This window comes from Cygnus atratus, chromosome 1, assembly GCF_013377495.2.
Source record: "Cygnus atratus isolate AKBS03 ecotype Queensland, Australia chromosome 1, CAtr_DNAZoo_HiC_assembly, whole genome shotgun sequence".
Lineage (NCBI taxonomy): Eukaryota > Metazoa > Chordata > Aves > Anseriformes > Anatidae > Cygnus > Cygnus atratus.
Genome location: NC_066362.1, coordinates 40811833 through 40833013, shown reverse-complemented (window position 1 = coordinate 40833013; position 21181 = coordinate 40811833). Strand labels below are relative to the sequence as shown.

The following is a 21181-nucleotide window of genomic DNA, read 5'->3' as shown; positions in this document are numbered from 1 at the left end:
TCAGTGGAATGGATAACAAGATCATCAGATCAGTTACAAACATTAACACATCCCTGACACTTTCCATTTTTCTTCTCAGATAACAAACAAAGAGCAATCTGCCTAATGTTAGTTAGTACCATTTTATCATATCCCTTCAAAATTCTGTTTTAATATGAAATTAATGCTTTCATGAAATTAATGCTATTGACTGTGAGCTAACTTCATCAAAAAAATTGCCGATGTTTTGAAAGTTGAAACAATCCATGAATCATAAACATCACATATGCAGCTAACTCCATACATCACATATGCATCTAACTCCAATATTAAACACCGTTTGTGCTGATACTTACACTGTTTTACTCCTATTTTTAGTGGCAATAAAAGCAATGTAGAAAGGTTTGTTAAGATTACATTTGAATACATACATTGAATGTATATACAACCCACAGGAATTTCCTAAGTCTCAAGGAGGAGACTGGTGTGGGCAAAACCTGAAATCAAGTTTAATGCTTCCTCTCTTTGTGACATCTGACTTCTGCTAAAGCAGAAGTTTAACAGCCTCTCGAAGTTGGAATTTAAGTATGTTTTCCTTACGTTGCTTCTCTATGCCACTTTCTGCAGAACACACAGCCTTAGACAACTGAAGGCCCCTTTGCTCCCCTTGCGTCAGCTCTCAAAACTGGCGTCAAGACCTTTTTTCCAGGGTAGTTACCATTCTTGCTTTTTCTTCAACATGTTTGAATGGCTCTTCAACCCAGACACAGTCCTGCCGCAGGGAAGCCTCAATTGAATCAAGTCAAATAACCTCAGGAATGCTTTCCAAGCCCTCTCCAGGTTTGAAGCACATTAATCGGACAGTATTTAAAAAAAAAAAAAAAAGTGCTACACATAACAACCTGCTTAAATCATATTTTCTACTTCTTAGGAAAGTCACACTGGAAATTATGAAAAATGCTAGATATTGCTGTCACGCCTGTAATCTTTCAAAAGCATACAAAAGCAGAACAAAGACTACTGCCTGCAGCACATACAAACTGGAAACAAGCCTGTATAGCTTGAGCTCTTCAGACTCAGTAAAAAAGTAGCAGTCATGAATTATTTTGACAATAAAGCTTTGTTTTTAATCAGCTGGAGGGAGAAGGGGAGGATGGGAAGAAGAGGTTTGGTTTATGAAGGCTCAAAAATATGCAACCAGTTAGACAAAATACATCCAGTCAGACACACGTAACTGCCAGGAAAAGTGATAAGGTTTTAAGTCAGGCCGATCTCTGACACTTGTTTAAATGGGTTAATGTGATGCAATTCTTGGCTGTCCCTACAGCTGCAAGGGCCACTGAAACAAGTTAGGACTACAGGCAACTTAGCCAAGAATAAGGAGACAAGACAGTAAAAGAGATGCAGTGAAAGCAGGACTTCTGAAGGCAAGAAAGCAAATTATGATCTTGCTACACAGTACGTAGAATAGAACAGTTCAGTTGGAAGGGATCTAGAGAGGTCATGTAATCTGACTGCCTGACCATTTCATGGCTAATCAGAAGTTCAAGCTTATTATTGAGGGCATTATCCAAACACTGAGGGCGTTATCTCTTGAACACCAACAGGCAGGAGACATCAACCACTTTGCTAAAAAGTCTGTTCCAGGGTTTGGCCACCCTCTCAAAGAGATTTTCCTCATGCCCAGTCTGAAGCCCCCCAGTGCAGCTCTGGGCCGTCCCCAGGTGTCCTGGGGAGCAGAGGCTGGCACCTCCCTCCCTGCTCGCCCTCCTCGGGAAGCTGCCGAGAGCCAGGAGGTCACCTCTCAGCCTCCTTGTCTCCAGCCCAGGCAGCCCAAGGGCCTCAGCCTGCCCTCACGGGACACACCTGCCAGCTTTGTCATCCTCCTCTGGAGGCTTTCAAGGACCTTAATGTCCTTTTTACATTGTGGAGCCCAGAGCGGCACACAGTATTCAAGGCGAAGCTGCACCAACAGTAAACATAGCAGGAGGATCACCTCTTTTGACCAGCTGGCTATGCTGTGTTCAGCACACCCAACACGCAGTTTGCCCTCCTGGCTGCCAGGGGTTCTGCCAAGGCAGGACTTTCTCCTGATGAGCCCGCATTGACTATGTCTGATAATAGCTTTGTTCTTAAACTGCCTTTCAACATCTTATTCAAGATAGTCTACCCCATAACTTTTCCAGGTACAGAGGTTAGACTAACAGGCCTCTTCCTGCGCCTTCTCTCTTGCCCTTCTTGCAGACCAGTGTAACACCGGCTAGCTTCCAGTCAGCGGGGACTTTCCCAGACTCCCAAGTCCTTTGGTAAATTGTTGAGAGGGGTCCAGTTATCGTATCTGCTAATTCTTTCAAGCACTCTGGTGTGAATCCCATCAAGCCCCATGTACTACGAATATTCAACTGATAAATAAAGCTGGTCCCTCACAATTTCAGTGGCCACAAATGGAAAGTCATTTCTTCCGCATCCATGGTCTTCCAACACAGAGGACCAGGCAGCTCACGATCTATCATTAATGTTAAAAACTAAAGCAAAAATGCATTAAATACCTCTGCCTTTTCCCCATCCTTAATTGCCAGGTGACCATCTTCAAGTATCAGTCTAATGCTTTCCTTAGACTCCCTCTTGCTGTTGACATACCTGAAAAGGCCTTTTTTTTTTGTCTGACACCACATTGACCAGTGTCAGCTCAAGTCGGACTTCAGTTTTTCTTGTTTTCTCTCCGCAGATGCAAAATGCAGATCTGAACTCTCCCTGTGAAGCCCAGGCCTTGCTTCCAGAGGTGATATATTTTCTTTTTCTGCCCTAGTCCCAGGAGGAGTTTCTTGTTCAACCAAGCCAGTCTTCTGCCCCACTTGTCTGACTTGCAAGGGCAATGGGATTGTCTGCTCCTAGGCTTTTAAGAGGCGGCCCTTGAAAAGTGACCCACTATCACAGATCCCTAAACCCACTGGAGCCAATTCCCAAGGGATACTGCCAACTAACTCCCCAAGTAGCTTAAGGTCTGCTCTTTTAAAATCCAGGGTGGCAACACTACAGAGCATTTTTTTGCATTATACCAAAAATTTTGAACTGTTTCATGACCACTGGGGCCAAGACAGCCACCTCCTGTCACATCTCCAAGGCCTTCTCTAATTTCTGTCATAAGTACTTAGTGAGCCAGCTAGGAAAGGTGGCCTCATACATCTGTTGTTTGAGAATTATCTTCAGCATGCTTTCGGAATTTCCCAAACTTGCTTGTCTGTATATCACATTGGCATACAACAGCATCTGGAGTTCATAACTGATTATAAAATATGTAACAAGGTATAACTTAATAACTCTAATTTATTGTCATGAGAGGACGTAAGGATCTAGATAGACAAAAACCACCTGGCAAAAGGTTAGGAATTTACAGCAATTTGTTCCTATTACTGGAAACAGTATGCTCTCTACAATTAAATAGAAGAAAACACAAACTGATGCAGTCATAGTTTCTTGAGCTCTGTCCTAGAAATGTAGCATTCTTCTCTTAACATACTACACAAAGTCTTTCTTTCATCAGTTTGCCACAGCTGACTTCACTTTGTCTTTTCCAAATATTCCTGATGCACTGTTGGATTACAAAACGCGAAAGTCACCTATTTCAGACATTCAGCATACTCATAATGTTGCTATAAAGTGGTGTAGTCCCTTCAAGAGAGAAGGCTGAAATCCTCTCAACAGATTAGTACATTACTGCAACAAATTCAGCATCTGGGTGAATTCTGGAGGATGGTATCTGTAAGCATCAATGGAATACAATTTAGGAATATAAGTCAATACTATTGAATTTGTCTTGTTCTTGAGAAAAGTGGGACTAGTTCTTCCAGAGCAAAAAATCCCATTGTGCAAGCTCATTTCATTGTCACCGTCTAAGCCATTTCAGTAACTACAGTATTTTGTCATCGTAAGTTAAAGATATTCTTAATTTAATACTTTCAAGAATAGTATCCTAGAATCCTTTTGTGTTTTAAATTTGTAAATCTTCGTTTTTTGTCTGCAAGCACACGGTCTTAAAAATAGACACTGCCAGCTTTGCCATATGAGCAACATCAAATTTGGTCACAATAGTAAGAAGGTATCTCTCTTCAGTGAGCACATCACCAGACCAACAACCGGTATATAAGCCAGGAGCCTACTCCCTTATCTTACTATCACCGCAAATCCAATCAAAGCTGTTTTAACTGGAAATGCAATTAGTACAAAAATAATCTTTTGTTTTGTTTTGTTTCACCTTTTGAAGTTTCATTCCCATGAACTATGGCAGTTAAATACTAACATAGCCTTTCATACTTTTTTTTTTTGGTGTGTTAAACAGTAAGACAGCTTTGTTTTCAACAGCAAAGATGTTCTTGAGCAAGCTCAAGAGCTGCCTAATGAACCTTGAACAATGATGTTGAGAGACAAGAGAATTTCAGCTGTTGTATACGCTCCAGAGCCTCAGATTGGCTAGACAGTTGTGGATATATTGTTAATGTGGTTAAAAAAACAACATCCTTCCATTCAAACTTAAATTATATTGCTAAAGCTGGTATGTATATAAACTCCAGAGCCTGAAATGAGCAGGCCAAGAACATGTACTTTTGTCACAATCTGACCTTCCTCCCCTATGGATGGGTGAAATAAAAACAGGAGTAATCGTCACTTTGGCCAGCTCTCACCAATTTGAATTATTTTCTATGTATCTTTTTTTTTTTTCCTTCTTCTTGTCATGTACACTATGAATAATAAGAAATGGTGAGGACAAAAGACAGTTCCCAAATGTATCTAATTTATTTATTTCTGAGCAAGATTCAGCATAGATCCAGCACACTTTTGTTGCACTATTTCACAATGCACACAAATCTCATTTTTAATGATACTGGTGAATGAAACTAGCAGAAAAGTTAATCTTGCAATAATGAAACCGTAATACTTGAGCACAGGGAATCAATCTCGCAGAACCCACAAATGTTATTAATCTTATTAATGTTTAATACTAATGTTCATAATAGTTATTTAACACACTTCTAGCAGTTGGAATTTGCTCAAGGTCACTGCAAGCAGAAGGTGCCTCTTCACTCAGAGTTGAAAATCACAAAGCAAGAATTAACTTGTTCCAGAGTTAGTTCTAGTCATAACCCACCATATACTTCTCCACCTGTGAACATGAGCTATTTTTCCTTAGTTTCATGGCTTAAAAGATCTAAAACAAAACAGCCAGCAATGAGCTTTAAGTTACCATGTTAACATGGTACCTCTCCTAAGTCATCATATTCAAAGTTGACTCCAACTTTGCAGAGCTACTGCTGCTAATCCACAAGAAATGGAAATAAACAGACCTAAAATATCCCCAATTACATTTCCACTTTTAAACAGCTTATGGCTTTTCCTAGTTTATACAAAACTCCATTCACTCATCTCTAGTGAGAGTAGGTATCAGAGAAACTAAACTGGTACAGAGCCCATCCTTGGATTTTGTAGAGACAGAAGAAATATAAAGACTTGCCGTGCAGTTCCAGGTGAAGTACTTACTAAATGTTAGTAAGTAACATTACTCTACTGCATCAGCAAAGGCAAGAATGGCCCATTTTTTACTAGTGTGTTGAAAATATATTTTCAAATATACGAGTGGCTTGCTTCTACTTTCAAAAACAGTGGAAACTTTACATGAATCAACTTGAATTTTGCTATAATTGAATACAAGACGCCAAGAGATTGCAAACATCTTGTGGATGTTACAATGTGAAGGGTTAAGAAAGTAGTACTTTTAACTCTAGCTAGATGTCTTTGGACATGTAAAACAGCCAATGGAAAGTGTCCTTCATATCAATGTGTATTAAAACTAAACACTATCATTTTTACTCCAGCACAAGCTTCTGCAAAATAAACAGAGTATTTTTGGTGTAAATCATGCCTAGACCCACTTTATGCAAGAACTTATGAGGAATATAGTGGGAGAAAAACACAAATACTGATAAACTCCTTGCACCAATAACATTGACTGAACTGCTCTTTTCCATACAGTCTTCAATTGATTTTAAGAGGTTATCAGATTTGTAGCTCAGTGTATAAGCAAGTTAATTTTGTAAGTGCTCAAACTACAAACTAAGAAGATAAAGCACATAAACAGTCCAATGCGGCACAAAACAAAGAACAAAATATTCTTCTGGAAAAATGTGTGGAGCTTGCAAGCTCTTATCATTTTGACCTGCTGAGAAACATAAAAGCAAATGCATCATTTTACTAACACTTCTATTTCTCTGTAATCATGTGCCAATAAAGTCAACATCTTGAAGCGGAATTCTACAGTCAAACAGCATATAGAGAGTGAAGAGGAATTCCACATTTTCATTCCATTTTTCATCATCAACATTAAAGTTTAAGGAGCTATGTTCCCCATTTCAATACCTGTTGCAGCAATAAACAACGCTAGTTGATTTCACAGGAGAAACTTTTAATAATGTAGTACATGAAATACAGCATGAACAGTGACTGAAAAAGATTAAATGACTGACTAGGTACTCATATGATGCGACTGACTGCTTCCTGTGTGGATTATCACAAACATGATAACAGACAACTCCATGCTATGGTGAAATTCACCCTCTATCTGTCAAGAAGCCTGCAATTTAAGTGGTCTTACATTAAATGACAAATATTTTGGAAGGCACAATCAGACAGATTTGTTTGTCTTTTTAAAAGTGTCAGGTTTATTTTGTTTTTTAAAGAAACAGAAAAATGCACAACTCTGTTATTATGATTAGCTCTCAGAACAGTCCTGAGAACAATAGGATTTCATTTTATTAACGGTAAGCACCCCAGCTGCCATCTGATATTATCGCACTGAGAAAACTTATATCCTTCTGGGGAGGTTTTGAAGTGTCCTGGGGGGGGGGGGGGGGGGGGAGGAACACAACAAAAACAAAACAACTGTGCTGCCAATCCTAGCTGAATACACATGTGAATTTGGGGGAAAAAAAAAAAAAAATGCCAAAACTGAGGAGAACGAATATAATTTTTATTCTGTTTTTCTGTATTGTCATTGAAGTTACTGAACTGCTTGGGGAGGGGAGTTCTAGGATACACATTAACGTTCTTTTTTTATTATTATTATTTTAAACAAAGCTTTTTGTGGCATCCAACTTACATTAGCACCAAACTGAAAGGTAAACTGAACCAGTTATTTTAATCTAAGTAAACAATGATATTTGAAGACAAGTGGCAGAGGATAAGATCACTCATTTTTTATTAAAAAGAGGTAAAAATGTAATAGATGTAAAAGAGGTTAAAAGGTTATAATTGTAAAAGAGGTTTTATTTCTACAAAAGTAACTACATTGTTCATTTTAGCAGGAACTATGCATCAGTGAGGCACCTTTTCACCATTGCTGTTTATCACGTGAAAGTTCACCTTCAACAGTAATGAGGAGACCATTTTTAAGGCTTTTTTTTTTTTTTAAACACTGAATTAATATATTAGCAGCTTTATTTTACTGTAAGCCTTACAATTCTTGGCTTCCCTCCCTTATAGACTGCTGTTTTACATAACACGGCCTTCGAATTTTAGTACATACTTGAAATAAAGGTGAGGTATCCCTCTACTGGGGGAGGAGGATATCCCAAGGAATACCACTAGCATAACTTGATCGTATACCCATGCTGAGTCACCTTTCCCTGAGCTATTTAGCATTTGGGCTGCGATAGGAAACAGCAGTCCTCTTAGAGAGGAGAGGACTTCTCACCAACTGCATCACACCAAGACTGTGGAGGAATGTAACAGATAACTCACAGCCCTGTTAATTGTCAGAGGAGACCAGAAAAGGATTAAAGCACCTCAGTTGAAAGCACAGATCAACCTAAACCTGAGGGATAAGAGACAAACGTGTTTCAGGGCTCCAAGAATACAATGAGCATACAAAAATGGAAGCAGGTAATTTGCAAAATCATCACTTCTGGTGTCATAGTTCCATGCCCTTACGAAGCAGATAGTTCCATGTTATACCAGTGCTTTCATTTCTAGGAACCCCCTGATAAGAGGATTATAGGTTGTAGTATTACTATTAAACCCTATAGAGCAACAACTGCAGGGTCAGTCAACATCTACATCAGGAACTTAAATCCCTAAGAACTCAAAAGGTCATGTGGCCTGTGTCAAATACAAATGTGCTTCCAGTTGAAGGAGGTGACTTTCAGGAAAGAAACTGAAAGTTTGTTTTTTTTAAAAAGGCAAATAGCTTGGCAATATACATAGTAGAGTAGGAATTCAAACTAACAATAGTTTTTAAAAATGAAATTGTATCATCTCAGCTTACTGAAAAACAAAGGTCAAAGTGATGGTGGTGGTTTCTGAGCAGTGAACAACAGAAAGCTGAAAAGCAGTTCTAGGACGATTCTTCTGAACGTCTTGTGAGTTAGTATGTATTACAGGACTAAACAGATTTGTCTTCTATACAATTAATCTGCATTGAAAAAGCAATTATTAATTAAATTTTCTTCACAGTTTACTCCTACAATTCTTCTTTCAGCTATAAAGTCAGTTTCATATCAGCACTGAAACTGCAGAATTAGAGACGATGGAGGAAGTTACATACTGATGCATACTTTCTAACCTATAAATGATGCCAAGAAATCAAGGAAATCCTCACATTTGCTTATCGATATGCTGCCCACTTACCTCTTAACCATCACTTACAGAAAATAAACACCACTACAAGCTGGAAGAAAACTGTACTTTCTCTTCCAACAATCTGCCCAGCAACCACCTATATTTACAACTTATCACAATGCTTCCGACGTGTTTCTCACATTGCTCATAAAACCATCTTAAACTGTATAGCTCACTTCTAAAATCTTGCATTATTGTATCTACAAATACAGTTAGCCTTCAACTTTCTGCATATTAAAAAAATACATTTTGCTATTTTTCAACTAATCCAGAAAGACACTCAAGAATAAACTTACTGTGTGGCTTTGACAATGTCCCAAGTGCTGTAATCATCAATGTGGCTTTTTCGTCCAAGAGATTCACTATATCCATGGTTGTAATGACTTTGAGGCTTTATTTCCTAAAAGAGACAAACTTGTTATTAGAGCACCAAAATAAGCATTACTGAAGTTTCTCAGAAAAAAATACAAATCTATAAGTAAAAATAAAATAAGGACCCAGTTCAAAACACTATAAAGCTACTTAAATCTGAGGGTGACCAGCTGACTGGCCATATTGGTACTTTTCGCAAAGTAGGCCACTGTATTCCTGAGAATAGACTTAAAACACCTTACAGAACATGCTACCCACAGCAGCAGAGTTCTGGCAAATCCTTTCCCGAGGAAGTTTTAAGAATGCTAACAAAGGGAAACAGAATTTATTTTAAATAAATGCAATACATACAGTAACATAGCTAAAAAAAGCTATTGGCCACAATTTGAGAAAGTCTCACCGCTACTACAAATTTAATACTTCACATCACACGGTCAAATATCTTCTGTAAAATAAATAACTTGGGAATGGTTAATACTGGTGGCTGGAACCTACTAATACTTTATTGATCCTTCAACTCGAGTCCCAGCTTCAGAGGTGATCTATACGTTTAATCAGTGAGTCTCTTTTTGACACAAAATTTAAAAAACAGAATTTAATACTTTGCCAGAGCTCCTCAGCACAAAAGTAAACGGCATCAGCATGACACATTCTTCATCAGATACAGCTCCTAGTTACTTAATTACTTTGATGAACAGCATCGCTTCAACCCTTAATGTCCCCCTTGGTGGAATTTACATTAAAACACTGCGCTGACAGATCACTCGGGTGGCAACGTACCATGTTTCTTTAAAAGCTGCACGCATGTAGAAACTCAGATAAATCAACTCAGCAAGTTGAAATGGAATGTATTTTATGTGGTTTCTCTACAAATTTCCATTTGTCACAAACACTATATAGCTGATTGCCTGTGTATCAGCACTGAATAACTTAAGCTGAATGTTTCTATGTTACATACAACACAATCATAAAGCAAAAAAGCCAAATGGAGGAGATTTTAATGCATTCAGTACATTTTATAGCACTAAATTGTACTAAGTTAATACTGACTACAGAAATTTTGTACATAAAAAACCTTTCAAGAGATTCAAGTTTTTTGGATTTTTTGTTTTGCTTGTTTTTAAACAAGAACTTTACAACACAGCAATACTGCAAGCAAAATCTTCAGAAACAAATGCAAAAGGATAAATTCGGTCAAAAACAAAGACTGAATGTTAAGATCCAGTAGCACTGCCAAATTCTTGACATAAAAAAGTAGTTCCTCCAAATCAAGCTAGGATGTGGGCCTAGAATAAAAACAGAACATGGCATACATAGAAGTCTGCCATGAACCTTGGACAAACCTGTCTTTTTTTCTAACATATTTAGGTAAACAGTGCAAATTTTATTTTGCACTTTATGGGATAAAATAGTACTTTGTATCCTCTAACACTTGATTCTCCATCATCTCAAAGCATAAGCGCAAGCTTTTATAAAAGCAATAGCTCTATCTGGGACCTAATTGCTATGTCTTGTTCTCTACTTCAAACAGCAGGAGCTTATGGTTTTGCATCACTGGTGGCAGGCGCAGACGCTGATGACGACCCAAACAGGACGTCCCTGCACATCCTCACTTCTAGCGGGGATTTAAGTGACATCTCGGGAATGGTCCGTAGGAACAAAGCAGGAATCCGCTTGTGAAAGAGCGCAGAAAGTGCTCCCTTTCTTCTCACTCATCCCCAGCTTCACCCATCTCTGGATAACATCCAGTCAATCCTCATGACATACAGCCTCACCCAACCATCACAGCTAAGACGATCAGGAAACAGAGCACTGAACCCCAAGATTTAGCTACTCATACACACCTAACTCTGCAACAAGCCTGTCTCCATCCACAACCATATCGTGCTGCACTTAAGCACACAGACACGGTTGTAGCATCTCCGTATGGAAAGGCACGTGTTAAAAGACAGCAGTCTTACTCAACGACATTATAATATGTCAAGAGACTGTAGATAACTCGTTGAATGCTCACTTCTTATTTCAAGACGTTTCTTTATTCCACAAACTACAAATTCCTACAAAGCCATTCAGAAAAAAAGAATAGAAAAAGAAGGAGGTAACGCTTCTGAACCATCCTCGGCCTTTTGGGAACCTTCCCAGTCCAGTCAGAAGGAAAGCAATTCAACACCTTTATTTCTTCAGCACCATTTTCAGAACAAATGACCTATACGTACAACTTTCAAACATTTCATTTTTATTCTGACTTTTCTTAAAAGGAATGATTTTTTTGCCAGTTTCGCTCGGTACCTGAATGATCCGAGCACATCTTTTCATGACCACAATGTTTTCTGTGGTGCTCCATCTTTTCACTGTTTTTCTAAGCCTGAAAACCTAACTGGATTAACCAATTAAGCATTGCCAGCCCGGCAGGAAGGCTTCTCTGTTGCCATCTCTACAGGAGGAAACCTAAAACTGTAACAGGGCATCTGCTGTCATCCGAATCACACGGTGCAACCTCTTCTCTTACTATCCAGAAACACAGCTTCATTTCGGATTTGAAGGCGGCAACAGCTTAACCAAACCTCCTCCACCTCAGCTACTAGTTACTATCTGGAGTAAAGATGCTGAAAAAAGTGCCAGATGACATGACAATGAAAAAGCAAAATACAATAGCTTAATAAATTAATTCTTTTTGTGCCATGCCGTTTTCCCTCACATTAGGGGAAAAACCACAGAATTTATACAGACTTCACCTGTTATTATACTACATGATCACACCAGGATTTTTCAAATTGTCATGCTCAGGCCCTGAGGAGCTAAGGGGAAAAATCCACCAGGCAGAGGCCAGAACAAAGGCAATCTGCTGTCCTGGAGTACCCCGATGAGGAGACATTCGCGTAGGGTGTTTCTTGGCCTGCCGCAGCTGCTGGAGAGGGGGAGGGAGGGGGGATCCGTCTTGTTATCTCGCAGCTATTAAAAGCAAACAAACTTATTTTCAGGCAGATGTTAATTTACTAGGGAACACTATTCCTCTTAAGCTGCATTTTCCCGAGCACTTTAAGCACACAAACCAGGCTCCTGTTCCCTTGGGCCCATGCTAGCAAGCCGAGAGAGCTGCCCGCTTAGAAGCGATGCATATTTATGTCAGCCTGAAGTGACCATGAAACCACAGCCCTATGATACTAATGCTTTCACAAAAGGGTTTATGGGAATACAGCAGAAGCTTGAAAATTAATTATTAATCATATAAATTGAAAAAAAAAAAAATAAGTGAGAGGTGATATTCACCAGCCCCTCCAGCTTACCTACTACTTGTACTAAGCACTTAAGAGTAACGACAGCATTCCTAAGTTTTCACACGCGTACCTTTTGATCTCCTTTTGTACTGCTGGGATCACTGCAAGACCCACCCCTGTGAATGCACACAGATGCTCAGGAGGTTATCTGGAAGTCTACCCAACGCAGCCCGTAAGCACTTCCCCTGAACCTTCAGCTTTTCACGTTGCAGTCGCTGTCAGCCTTGCTCATTTCAGAGGGCAATCTGGTTTGTAGGAGTCTCTGCTAAAGAATCCTACTCATTGGATTGAACGCTGACCTCTCAGGAGACTAAAAGCTGTTGTATTTAACACGCTTCCCCTCCTAGATCTCATGGCTTGCCGTGCATTGCTATCTAGCCAACACAACTCCATTGTTAGCTACCTCTGGTTTTACAACGGCTATCTGCAAATGGACAGGCTTCAAATAACTTCAGATTAATTCATTATTATATTTCAAATAACTTCAGAATCAGATATCAAATAACTTCAGCCACACCAGTAAAACTCTGTGACTGAAATATATTTAGTCCTATTAATATCATCACTTCAAACCGAAGTTGAATAACTGCCTAGTTATTCAATGCACAGCACTGAAACCCAATAGCACCTTCTTAAGGTCCATAAGGAAGTTCAAATCATGTCCTTTTGTGTGTTCTGTAATTGAAAACTGTAATTTGTAATACAGAATCACAGAACGGTTGCAGACATTTTTAAATAAAAGATTTCTGATACGTCTATTTCTTGAATGAGAAGAGATACAACCTGCAGTTACTACCTAGCCAGCAGTCAAACTCTGCCACATATCTCTGTACTTGTTTAGAAAGTAAAAGATCAAAAATTTTACAACGTATTTATTTCATTTGACTACACTGCCTTATTGCAAACCATCTGAAAGCAGACAAGATCTTCAACCACGATTACAGTAACTCCTCGTTGTCAAGGATTGCAACCCTATATAGAACAGAATTTGCAACAACACTCAGTGCTGGGACAGCCCAACACTCAAAAGGAAAAAGGTCGGCATAAATATGCAAGGTTTCAACTCAGTCACATAAATAAAATCCGTATAGACACCAAAACTCCTCATAAGCCCCTACGTGCTTGGACATATTCACCTGTTAAAAGCCACGTAAGAGACACTGTTTAGAATACAAGAAAACTTGTGTGTCTCTTTATAAAGCAGTAAGAATTTGATGCCACTGAGCACCTTAGCTTTATAATATGCACGGTAACTACAAATCCTTCAAATACAGCCTGGACATTAGTCACATTTTCATGCAAGAGATACAATAAGACGACCTAACACGAACACTTACATTAATCCTTCAAAATAAACAGGCCCGACAAAAAGACAATCTTCGTTGCAAGCCTACCGCTTTGTAATCTACATGGATTATTTCACTTTCAGTCCATTTCTAGGTCTAATGTCAAGGAAAAATAGCCCCATACGTACAAGTTTTTTTCTGATGAGGCCTCTCGAGTCTGAGTAATACTAATATAAAACAGGGAAAAACAGGATTGAAAAGGATGAAGACATCTTGAGCAATCACTACATTATTTAACTTGTAAAATATTTAAGTAACCTCTTTTTTTACACAGCAAATGTCCTGCTTGTCCCTGGGAGGGCCGATTACAGGGCTGTACGGGGCTGAGTTTGTCCAATGTTCGCTGGTCTGTATCAGCAGCTAAGATAAAAAAAACCCTAAGTCATGACATGCAAACAGCCTCTATCTTTGGGGTTTAACAGAAGATTAAAACACACAAAAACACAGATTACTTCCTTCTACTTGTCAGATGGAAGAAAAAGCTCTGTTCAAAAATCCTGTTCTGATCTAAAATATTTACCCACTGTTATTAACGGAGTAGGACAAAGCATTAAAAAGTGAAAAATAATAATCTGTTTACGCCATGCATTTCATAGACCCTTGCGTCACTTTCACTGTCGTTTTCAAGTTCTCACTTGAAATAGCAGAGAATGAAGCTCCTCTAAACTCATGTCCCCTCACAAATTTTAGGAAAAGAGTTAAAGTCCTTGCAATTATTACGTTTTTCCTTTTATTTTTTTATTTCTGGATAGGTAACAGACTAGTAGTAGAGAAACAGCATATCAGACTGAGCCTACAACACATACCACGTTCACAAATAGCTTCAAGAATATTCCTAAAGTGTTAAAATATTGTCCCCGTTATGATGAAAAGGATTTATTTCAGTAAAATTTAATTTTATAACGATGACTGACTGTTAAAACCACTAACAGCTAATTCAGGGATGAAAACCTAACTGAAATCACGTATTTTGATATTCTGATCTCTATTGTCAATCGCGTTTCCATCTCCCCACTCTTCCCTGCCCGGCTGCCAGGAAAGCTAAACAGAAGGTAGCAGAGATGAAGCTCGATTTCACCGATTTGAAATAAGCAGGTTGCAAACACTAAACCTCTACTTACTTCATCCTGCTTCAAGGAGCCGTTTCCAAGGGTGACTTGAGCCAAACGAAGAGTTGCCCGTTGCTAAAAGGGAAAGGTCATCTCCCTGCCCACCCTCCCCCATTGCTCTCGGCTACGCGCTTCCCCTGCAGGGCTCAGCCAGCTCCGTACTGAGAGCTGCGGCCGCAGTCAGCCAGCTCGGGTCTTGGAGCAAAGAGACGAGGTTTTTCCGCTTCTTGCCTGATTCTTTTACTAGGGCTGCAAGTTGGATCTGTTTCTGCCACGAAAAGACAAGCTCCGCAGCCACTGGTAGAGGGAAAACAAGGTAGCAAGAAGATCTTAGCAGCTGCTGGTTGGTCATTTGACCAAGCAGTCACGGAGTTACACGCTCAGGTTCTTAAATAGTGAAGGACTCCAGGCTGGTAGGATGAAGAAAATGATGCTGCTTCTAGGAACAGGTAGAGCTGGTTGGCTGGGAAGGTTGCACGAGAAAGAGATTTTTATTTATTTATAATTAAACTTGGTCCCCTCATTACTACTTATGAGATACTTATGAGATGAGCTTTCACGTCGGTGACTATCGTCTGACAGTGCCCTAATCACTCACATGCATCTGTGGCTAGTTTGTCATTGCTCATTAGGCACAAATTGTGCAGACTGCTTGCACAGATGCACAAGTAACGAAGGGTAGGGAAAAAATTATGCAGAGAAGGCTGAAAAATGTGTTTTGGAAAGAAAAAAACATGATGCGAGAGAAAAGGGAACCTCCTCTGGAAAACAGGACCAATAAATTGGGGAAACAGAAAATAAAGTGAAATATGAAAAATAAGCCTAGAAGAGAAGGAAAAAGAAAGAAATGCGGGGGATGAAGGGGAAGAGAATATGACTGCCAGGCACAAACAATACTGGCATTCCCAAGCAGTTCTCTTCACAACCAAATTCACAAGTTATGCTGATTTACCCTCAGTACCCAAATCTTAGTCTTTTCCAATCAAAGAAGCCAAACATAAAGTAAGTTTAAAGATAATTCTGAAAACGGCATTCGTAGAAAAAATTAGGAAGTTTTGCATGAAAGAATAAGATGACCAAGATGAAATTATTCTATGATAGCAATTTCGTAACTCTCGATCATATATAGCAGAAGGATACGAATAGGTCAATATGCCTGCTTGGACATAAGGAAGGGAGGAAAATACTGCTGCTTACAGCTGCTACGTATGGCTCTGGTAGGCATTAACAGATGGCTAGAACTGCTTCTCCTTTAACGTTATGCAATATTGCTGCAAAGGAAGAGATACCATGATCGAAGTCAGACAGTCAGATCCTGAATGGTGACCAAGTTCATTAACAGACGCTTGAAAAGAAAACATTAACGAGGTCTAAAAAGAAAACGTAGAAATAAAAGCTTACCTTCACCAAAATATTGCACACTATTTCCTGCGTTTCTTAATGAAAACAGGAAAAAACAAAACATTTAGGCAGTCTGATATACATGTATCTTTACTGATGACTACACTATTTCAGTATCTGGCTGCAACACAAAGAATCTTGATAAAATCAGAAGTGACTACAACTACGCATGCTATTTCAGGGTAGCTAAATAATGAAACAATCCTCACGTGTGTGCTATATTTAACACAGACTATTGTGGGTTAAAAGAATTAAAGAATTCCTTCCCCCACATTTGTACGCTCAACTTCTCTGCTCTCCGTTTGTTAGAGCACATTGCTTTTAATAAGCTTTTGCAATTTTCCTCCCACTTTTAAAGAAGCACAAGAAACTATAAAGATGAATTTATTTATACGTATTTGCATATTACACATACAGACCCACATTAGTGTATAAACACATACATACCAGCCACTCATGTTAATAAAGAAGCACTCACAAACTAAAAACAAAACAATTAACAACATTCCTAAAAAAGACCATGTTGCTATGTTCACATTTATAATGTTAGCATTCTCTAAAATTGATGATACTGTCTTGTCCCTATCCCTTCACCTAACTCTGCAGCACAGCCACAGAAACAGATACTAAAGTTACCGTGGCTTGATTTTAAGCAGAATCATGTCAGAATAGCTTTTTCTTCTTCAAAAACAGCAAGAAAAGTTCAGGCAATACCGCTAAGAGCTAACCTAACTGCTGGCTGCTATCAAATGGGAGCAGTCTGCTCTTTCCTATATTCACATGAGGAAGTCCTAGATAGAAAGAAATTCTGCAGGGCTGTGTAGGTTCTTCTGCTTCAGGAGACAACCACGAGCTGTTAGAGTGCCGATACGGGATGATGCATATATACCTTCAGTTTACGTAACACACGCTGGAAAACGAGCATCTAAACCAGATGGCATTGCCCATGGAAAAGATGTGCACTGCCACCTCCGTTTGAATCCTATCAGGTCATATAATACATTAAAAAAAAGTTTGGTGTTTGGCTTGCAAATATTACTTGCAAATACTACTAGGCATATGTTACCTGGACAGGCACAATTTATGCTGGGATTCTCCCTGCCCTCTAGTACAGCACTAAATTACACAAAATGAGTATGACTTGACAAAAAAAAAAATCTTCCATCCAATGCCAATTCTGTCACTGTTTTCCATCACTTTTCACATTTGACAGCATCTTGGTAAGTCTGTTTCATGGTTTCCCTCCTATTTGCATGGATCCTTCACATGCCCATAGAAAGTAAGATAATTTATGAAAATCCCTGGAGAAGCTAATTACAGAATTAACAAACAATGCAAAATAAAAAAAGGCACCTAAAACAACTTCCTGATTTTATTTTGAAAGCAGGTTACAACTGAAGATAAGAACGCTTTCTTTAAAAAGAAGCGAGATCAATTGAGCAAGGCTTCATCCCGAAGATGACAAAGCAGATCTTTTGCTGATGCAGAGTTCCACCTACGAGCGACAGCCAGCCATCACGCAAAGTGAATAACCCTGCACACTCCAGTGCAGACTTACATTTTTACGTAACGAGGAGTCAGAGACGCTCAACCAGAGCCTTTCACCCATCTGCTGCATGCAGATGCCAGAGATCTTGTGAATTAAGGTGATTTAACAGCTGGCAGCAACTCAGTCCTGTTTGTCCAAAGCAAGCGTCCATCAGCAACTGGCCACTTCCTAGTCAGGTACTTACAGATGCTTCCAAACTGAAGAGTGTCATATTTTAGTCAATACTAGCTTCACAACTAGGGTTTTCGTAAGGCCTTCTATTTGCACATGTATTATAACCAGCAGGTGTTAAGACAGATGCATTTACTTGCATTTGTAATGGCTAAAATATTTGAAAGCTTAAAATAAAAAGCTTAAAAGGTTTACAACATACCTAATCACATAGATTTCCAATCAAAATGCTTTGACTTCTCAGAAACAGTAAATACCAGTTTAAGATTTATAAATACAAAAGTATCATCAATCAGCAGCTATCTCGTATTTTAGGTACATAGGTAAACTACTACGGACGGAGACGTGGGAGTTAAAGTGCTTTCTTATATCATACACAGATTTAAAGAACTATGTTCTATGGTATTTTCTGCTTGTACCCTTACCTACCTCCTCAGTTCCTTTTCAGATAAGCATATTTCAAATGAAATTATTTTAATAATTTAAAATAACGGAAAATTGTCATCTTTGTCATTTAGCAGCAGAAAATTCTACAATGAAAGTATTCAGCATGAAACCGTACTTTCAAAAGTAAAATCCAGCAGCAGAAGCGTGCTGAAGAGAAGGCTGTTACATACAGAAAAAAAATCCCATTTATCTCCTAGCAGCACAAACAAAAAGCAAAACAGGCAAAACACACCTGCTGAGCACTACAAAATATTAAACGGACTACATGCTCTATTCAAAACAAGCATTTCTAAACGATGGTAATAACAAAGTTTTTCAGTGCAGATAATAACCAGAAATGCTGGTACCGAAGTTTTGCCAGGCGAGGCCACGCACTGCGTAAGCACGCTGAAATCCTCATCTCAGAAACACGAGTGCTTTGAAGCTGCTTTCTGGACCCCTGCTATATTTATGCACTTACAGGACTTAACTGAAGCTACCTGAAGATTCTCACAAGTACATGCCCATAGGAAAAAAAAATCAGAAAACAAAAATAATTTTACAGTCCACGGAAACCTTTTCATACTACGTAGCAACCCTATAATTGCCTTCGAGATTGTAATAACTACAGATATCCACAAGTCAAAGCGCACTGACATTTTTCTAGTTAAAACTCTTCTCACTTTTTCTTAGAGATTTTTTTTTCTTCAACAATTACTTTTTCTCCTCCTAGCAAGGGAAGTCCATAGAACTTGCGTGTTATTTAGCAACTTGTATCAACACGTACCTACATCTTTTTTTGTTTGTTTTCTTTTCCAAGAGTTTTGCATTGTGCTCACATCCAAAATCTAAGTATTTTAACAGAAACAACTGTTTTCCAAGTGATTGAAACAGGTCTAGGTCTCAGAGTGTGAGAGCTTGCAGACCTCTCATTTAACATCAAAAAATCCCCGAGAGACCTCACATTACTAACCAGTCATCATAACTTCAAACCAATTACAAGTTTTGCTATTTTTTTTTCCACCAAATGCACATAAGCACGTATATAGCTGAATCTTGATACTCAACTACTTGGAGAAAAAATAAATAAAATAAAATTCCCAGAAAAGGGCATTCAGAAAATTATTTTGCAACGATGAAGATCCTTCATGCAGTTTTAAACTCTGCTAACATCACATAGTTTAAAAAAAAAAAAAAAGAATGGAAATCCAGCAGAGCGACGGCTCTGCCTTGTTCAACAAGTATTTGCCACAGCACACACTTCAAATCTAAATTACGCTGTTTTGTGAGTTTGCAACTAACTCATCTCTGTGGAACAGTAGAAAAAAAAATCAATCAGGGATATTACAGAACTGGCAAGTGCGCACCACAGAACCAGCAGTCTGCCGAGCCATGAACCCTTTCTTTCCTCCTTAGCAAATACTATAGGAAAAAAAAAAAAAAACAACATTAGTGCAACTTGCAGCAATTCCTAGCGGAGAACTTCGATTTCCCATTCCCACCACCATCCTCCCGCAGCAAATGGACCTTCAAAGCAGCCGTCAAGCCATCGACCTGTCACTCCCACTTTGGCTAACAGGAGCCTGCACAAGAGGCGCTCCCAGCGCCCCACGACACGAGGCAGCTTCGCCCGTCTCTGCTCTGCGACTCCTGACCTCCCCAGCTGGTCACGGCACCCCTCCATCTCCCTTCAGTACCACAGCACGTTTGATCCTACAATGAACAGGTCCAGTGAACTTAAAGAAAGTTTTTCACGTTTTTTTTTTTAATGGGACTAACGCTCTATCAGTTTATTTCCCTGAACTCGCTCATTCAGTGATGAGCATCCGTGGCAGATCACTACACCCGGAGGTGTTTAAAAGCAGGCTTCACGGCCACCTACGGCTGCCCTTCCTCCAGAAGGGGGGGCACCCTGGTGGTCCCAGCCACCCCTTCCCCGCCGCCTCTCCTACCAGCTCTCAGGGCGGTGCCTTCAGCTCAGGTCACGGACCCGCAAAGCCAGACGTTTCCCAAGTCACCTCCTGGCCACACGCTGCAAGAGCCGGTGCAAGGTCGGGTAATGGGCTGCGTCTGGGTTCCTCGGTGCTTTCAAAGCACGCTGACGTCCCCCTTCCCCTTTATACCATGCTCCCCCCTTCCTGAGTCTTCCTCCAGACTTGCCTCGAGAGGCCTTCGAGCTCTGACCACGGCATTCCCACCACCCTCCGTTTTTGGTACCTCCTCCCTTGCAGGGAGGAGCAAGGGAACACTGCTGTGACCTCGGGGCATCCTAAAATCGTAGGAAGGAATCACAAAGCTGCACGAGACAAACTGCACCCTAACGTTGCGTCACGCTGGGCTTGTCGGGCCCGAGGGCTCCACTCTGCCTCCTCTGACTTCAGAGGACGCTCCTGCTTCTTCCAACAGCCTCGCGTGCAACAGGCTCCAGCGTTTCTCCCGACTGCAGGAAAGCTCTGGAAGTCAAACCCGTACCTCACACTGTCTCTGAAAGGCAGCACAGGACAGTGGGAATGCTGAACTATAGATTACTGAGGCTGCACCCATCTACGCACGTCAGCATCAATGACAACATTACCCGGGTTTTACAGCAACTAGCAAACTTTTTTAAACATTGTCCTCTTTATTCCCTTAAACTGAACTTCTGAAAAGCTACCGTTACCCCTTTCCGTAATTGTAATGCCCCGTTGGTTTTCTGAGCACAAGGGTACACGCCGTGAAATAAATGCTGTTGAAGGAGCAAACTTCTGTGAAGTCTGAGGGAGATTAAGAGTGTGCTTAACATGTAAGGGTAAACAGTCCACGCAAGCTTAGGTCAAAGCTGATATTTACCACAGATGCTTCAGAAAGTTAAAAATCGGTTACCGTTGCGTTTTTAGAAGAAAA

The 21181-nt window shown here is 39.8% G+C and overlaps 1 protein-coding gene across 2 annotated transcripts in view; it reads right to left on the bottom strand.

The window, feature by feature from the left end:
* Window positions 1-21181, bottom strand: part of ZDHHC17 (zinc finger DHHC-type palmitoyltransferase 17) — a 76262-nt gene that overhangs the window by 47043 nt on the left and 8038 nt on the right. For both annotated transcript variants that reach the window (XM_035544068.2, XM_035544067.2), the window contains exon 2: window positions 8943-9046. In XM_035544068.2, coding sequence (XP_035399961.1) covers window positions 8943-9046 — 104 coding nt within the window. The remainder of the gene's footprint in view (window positions 1-8942; window positions 9047-21181) is intronic.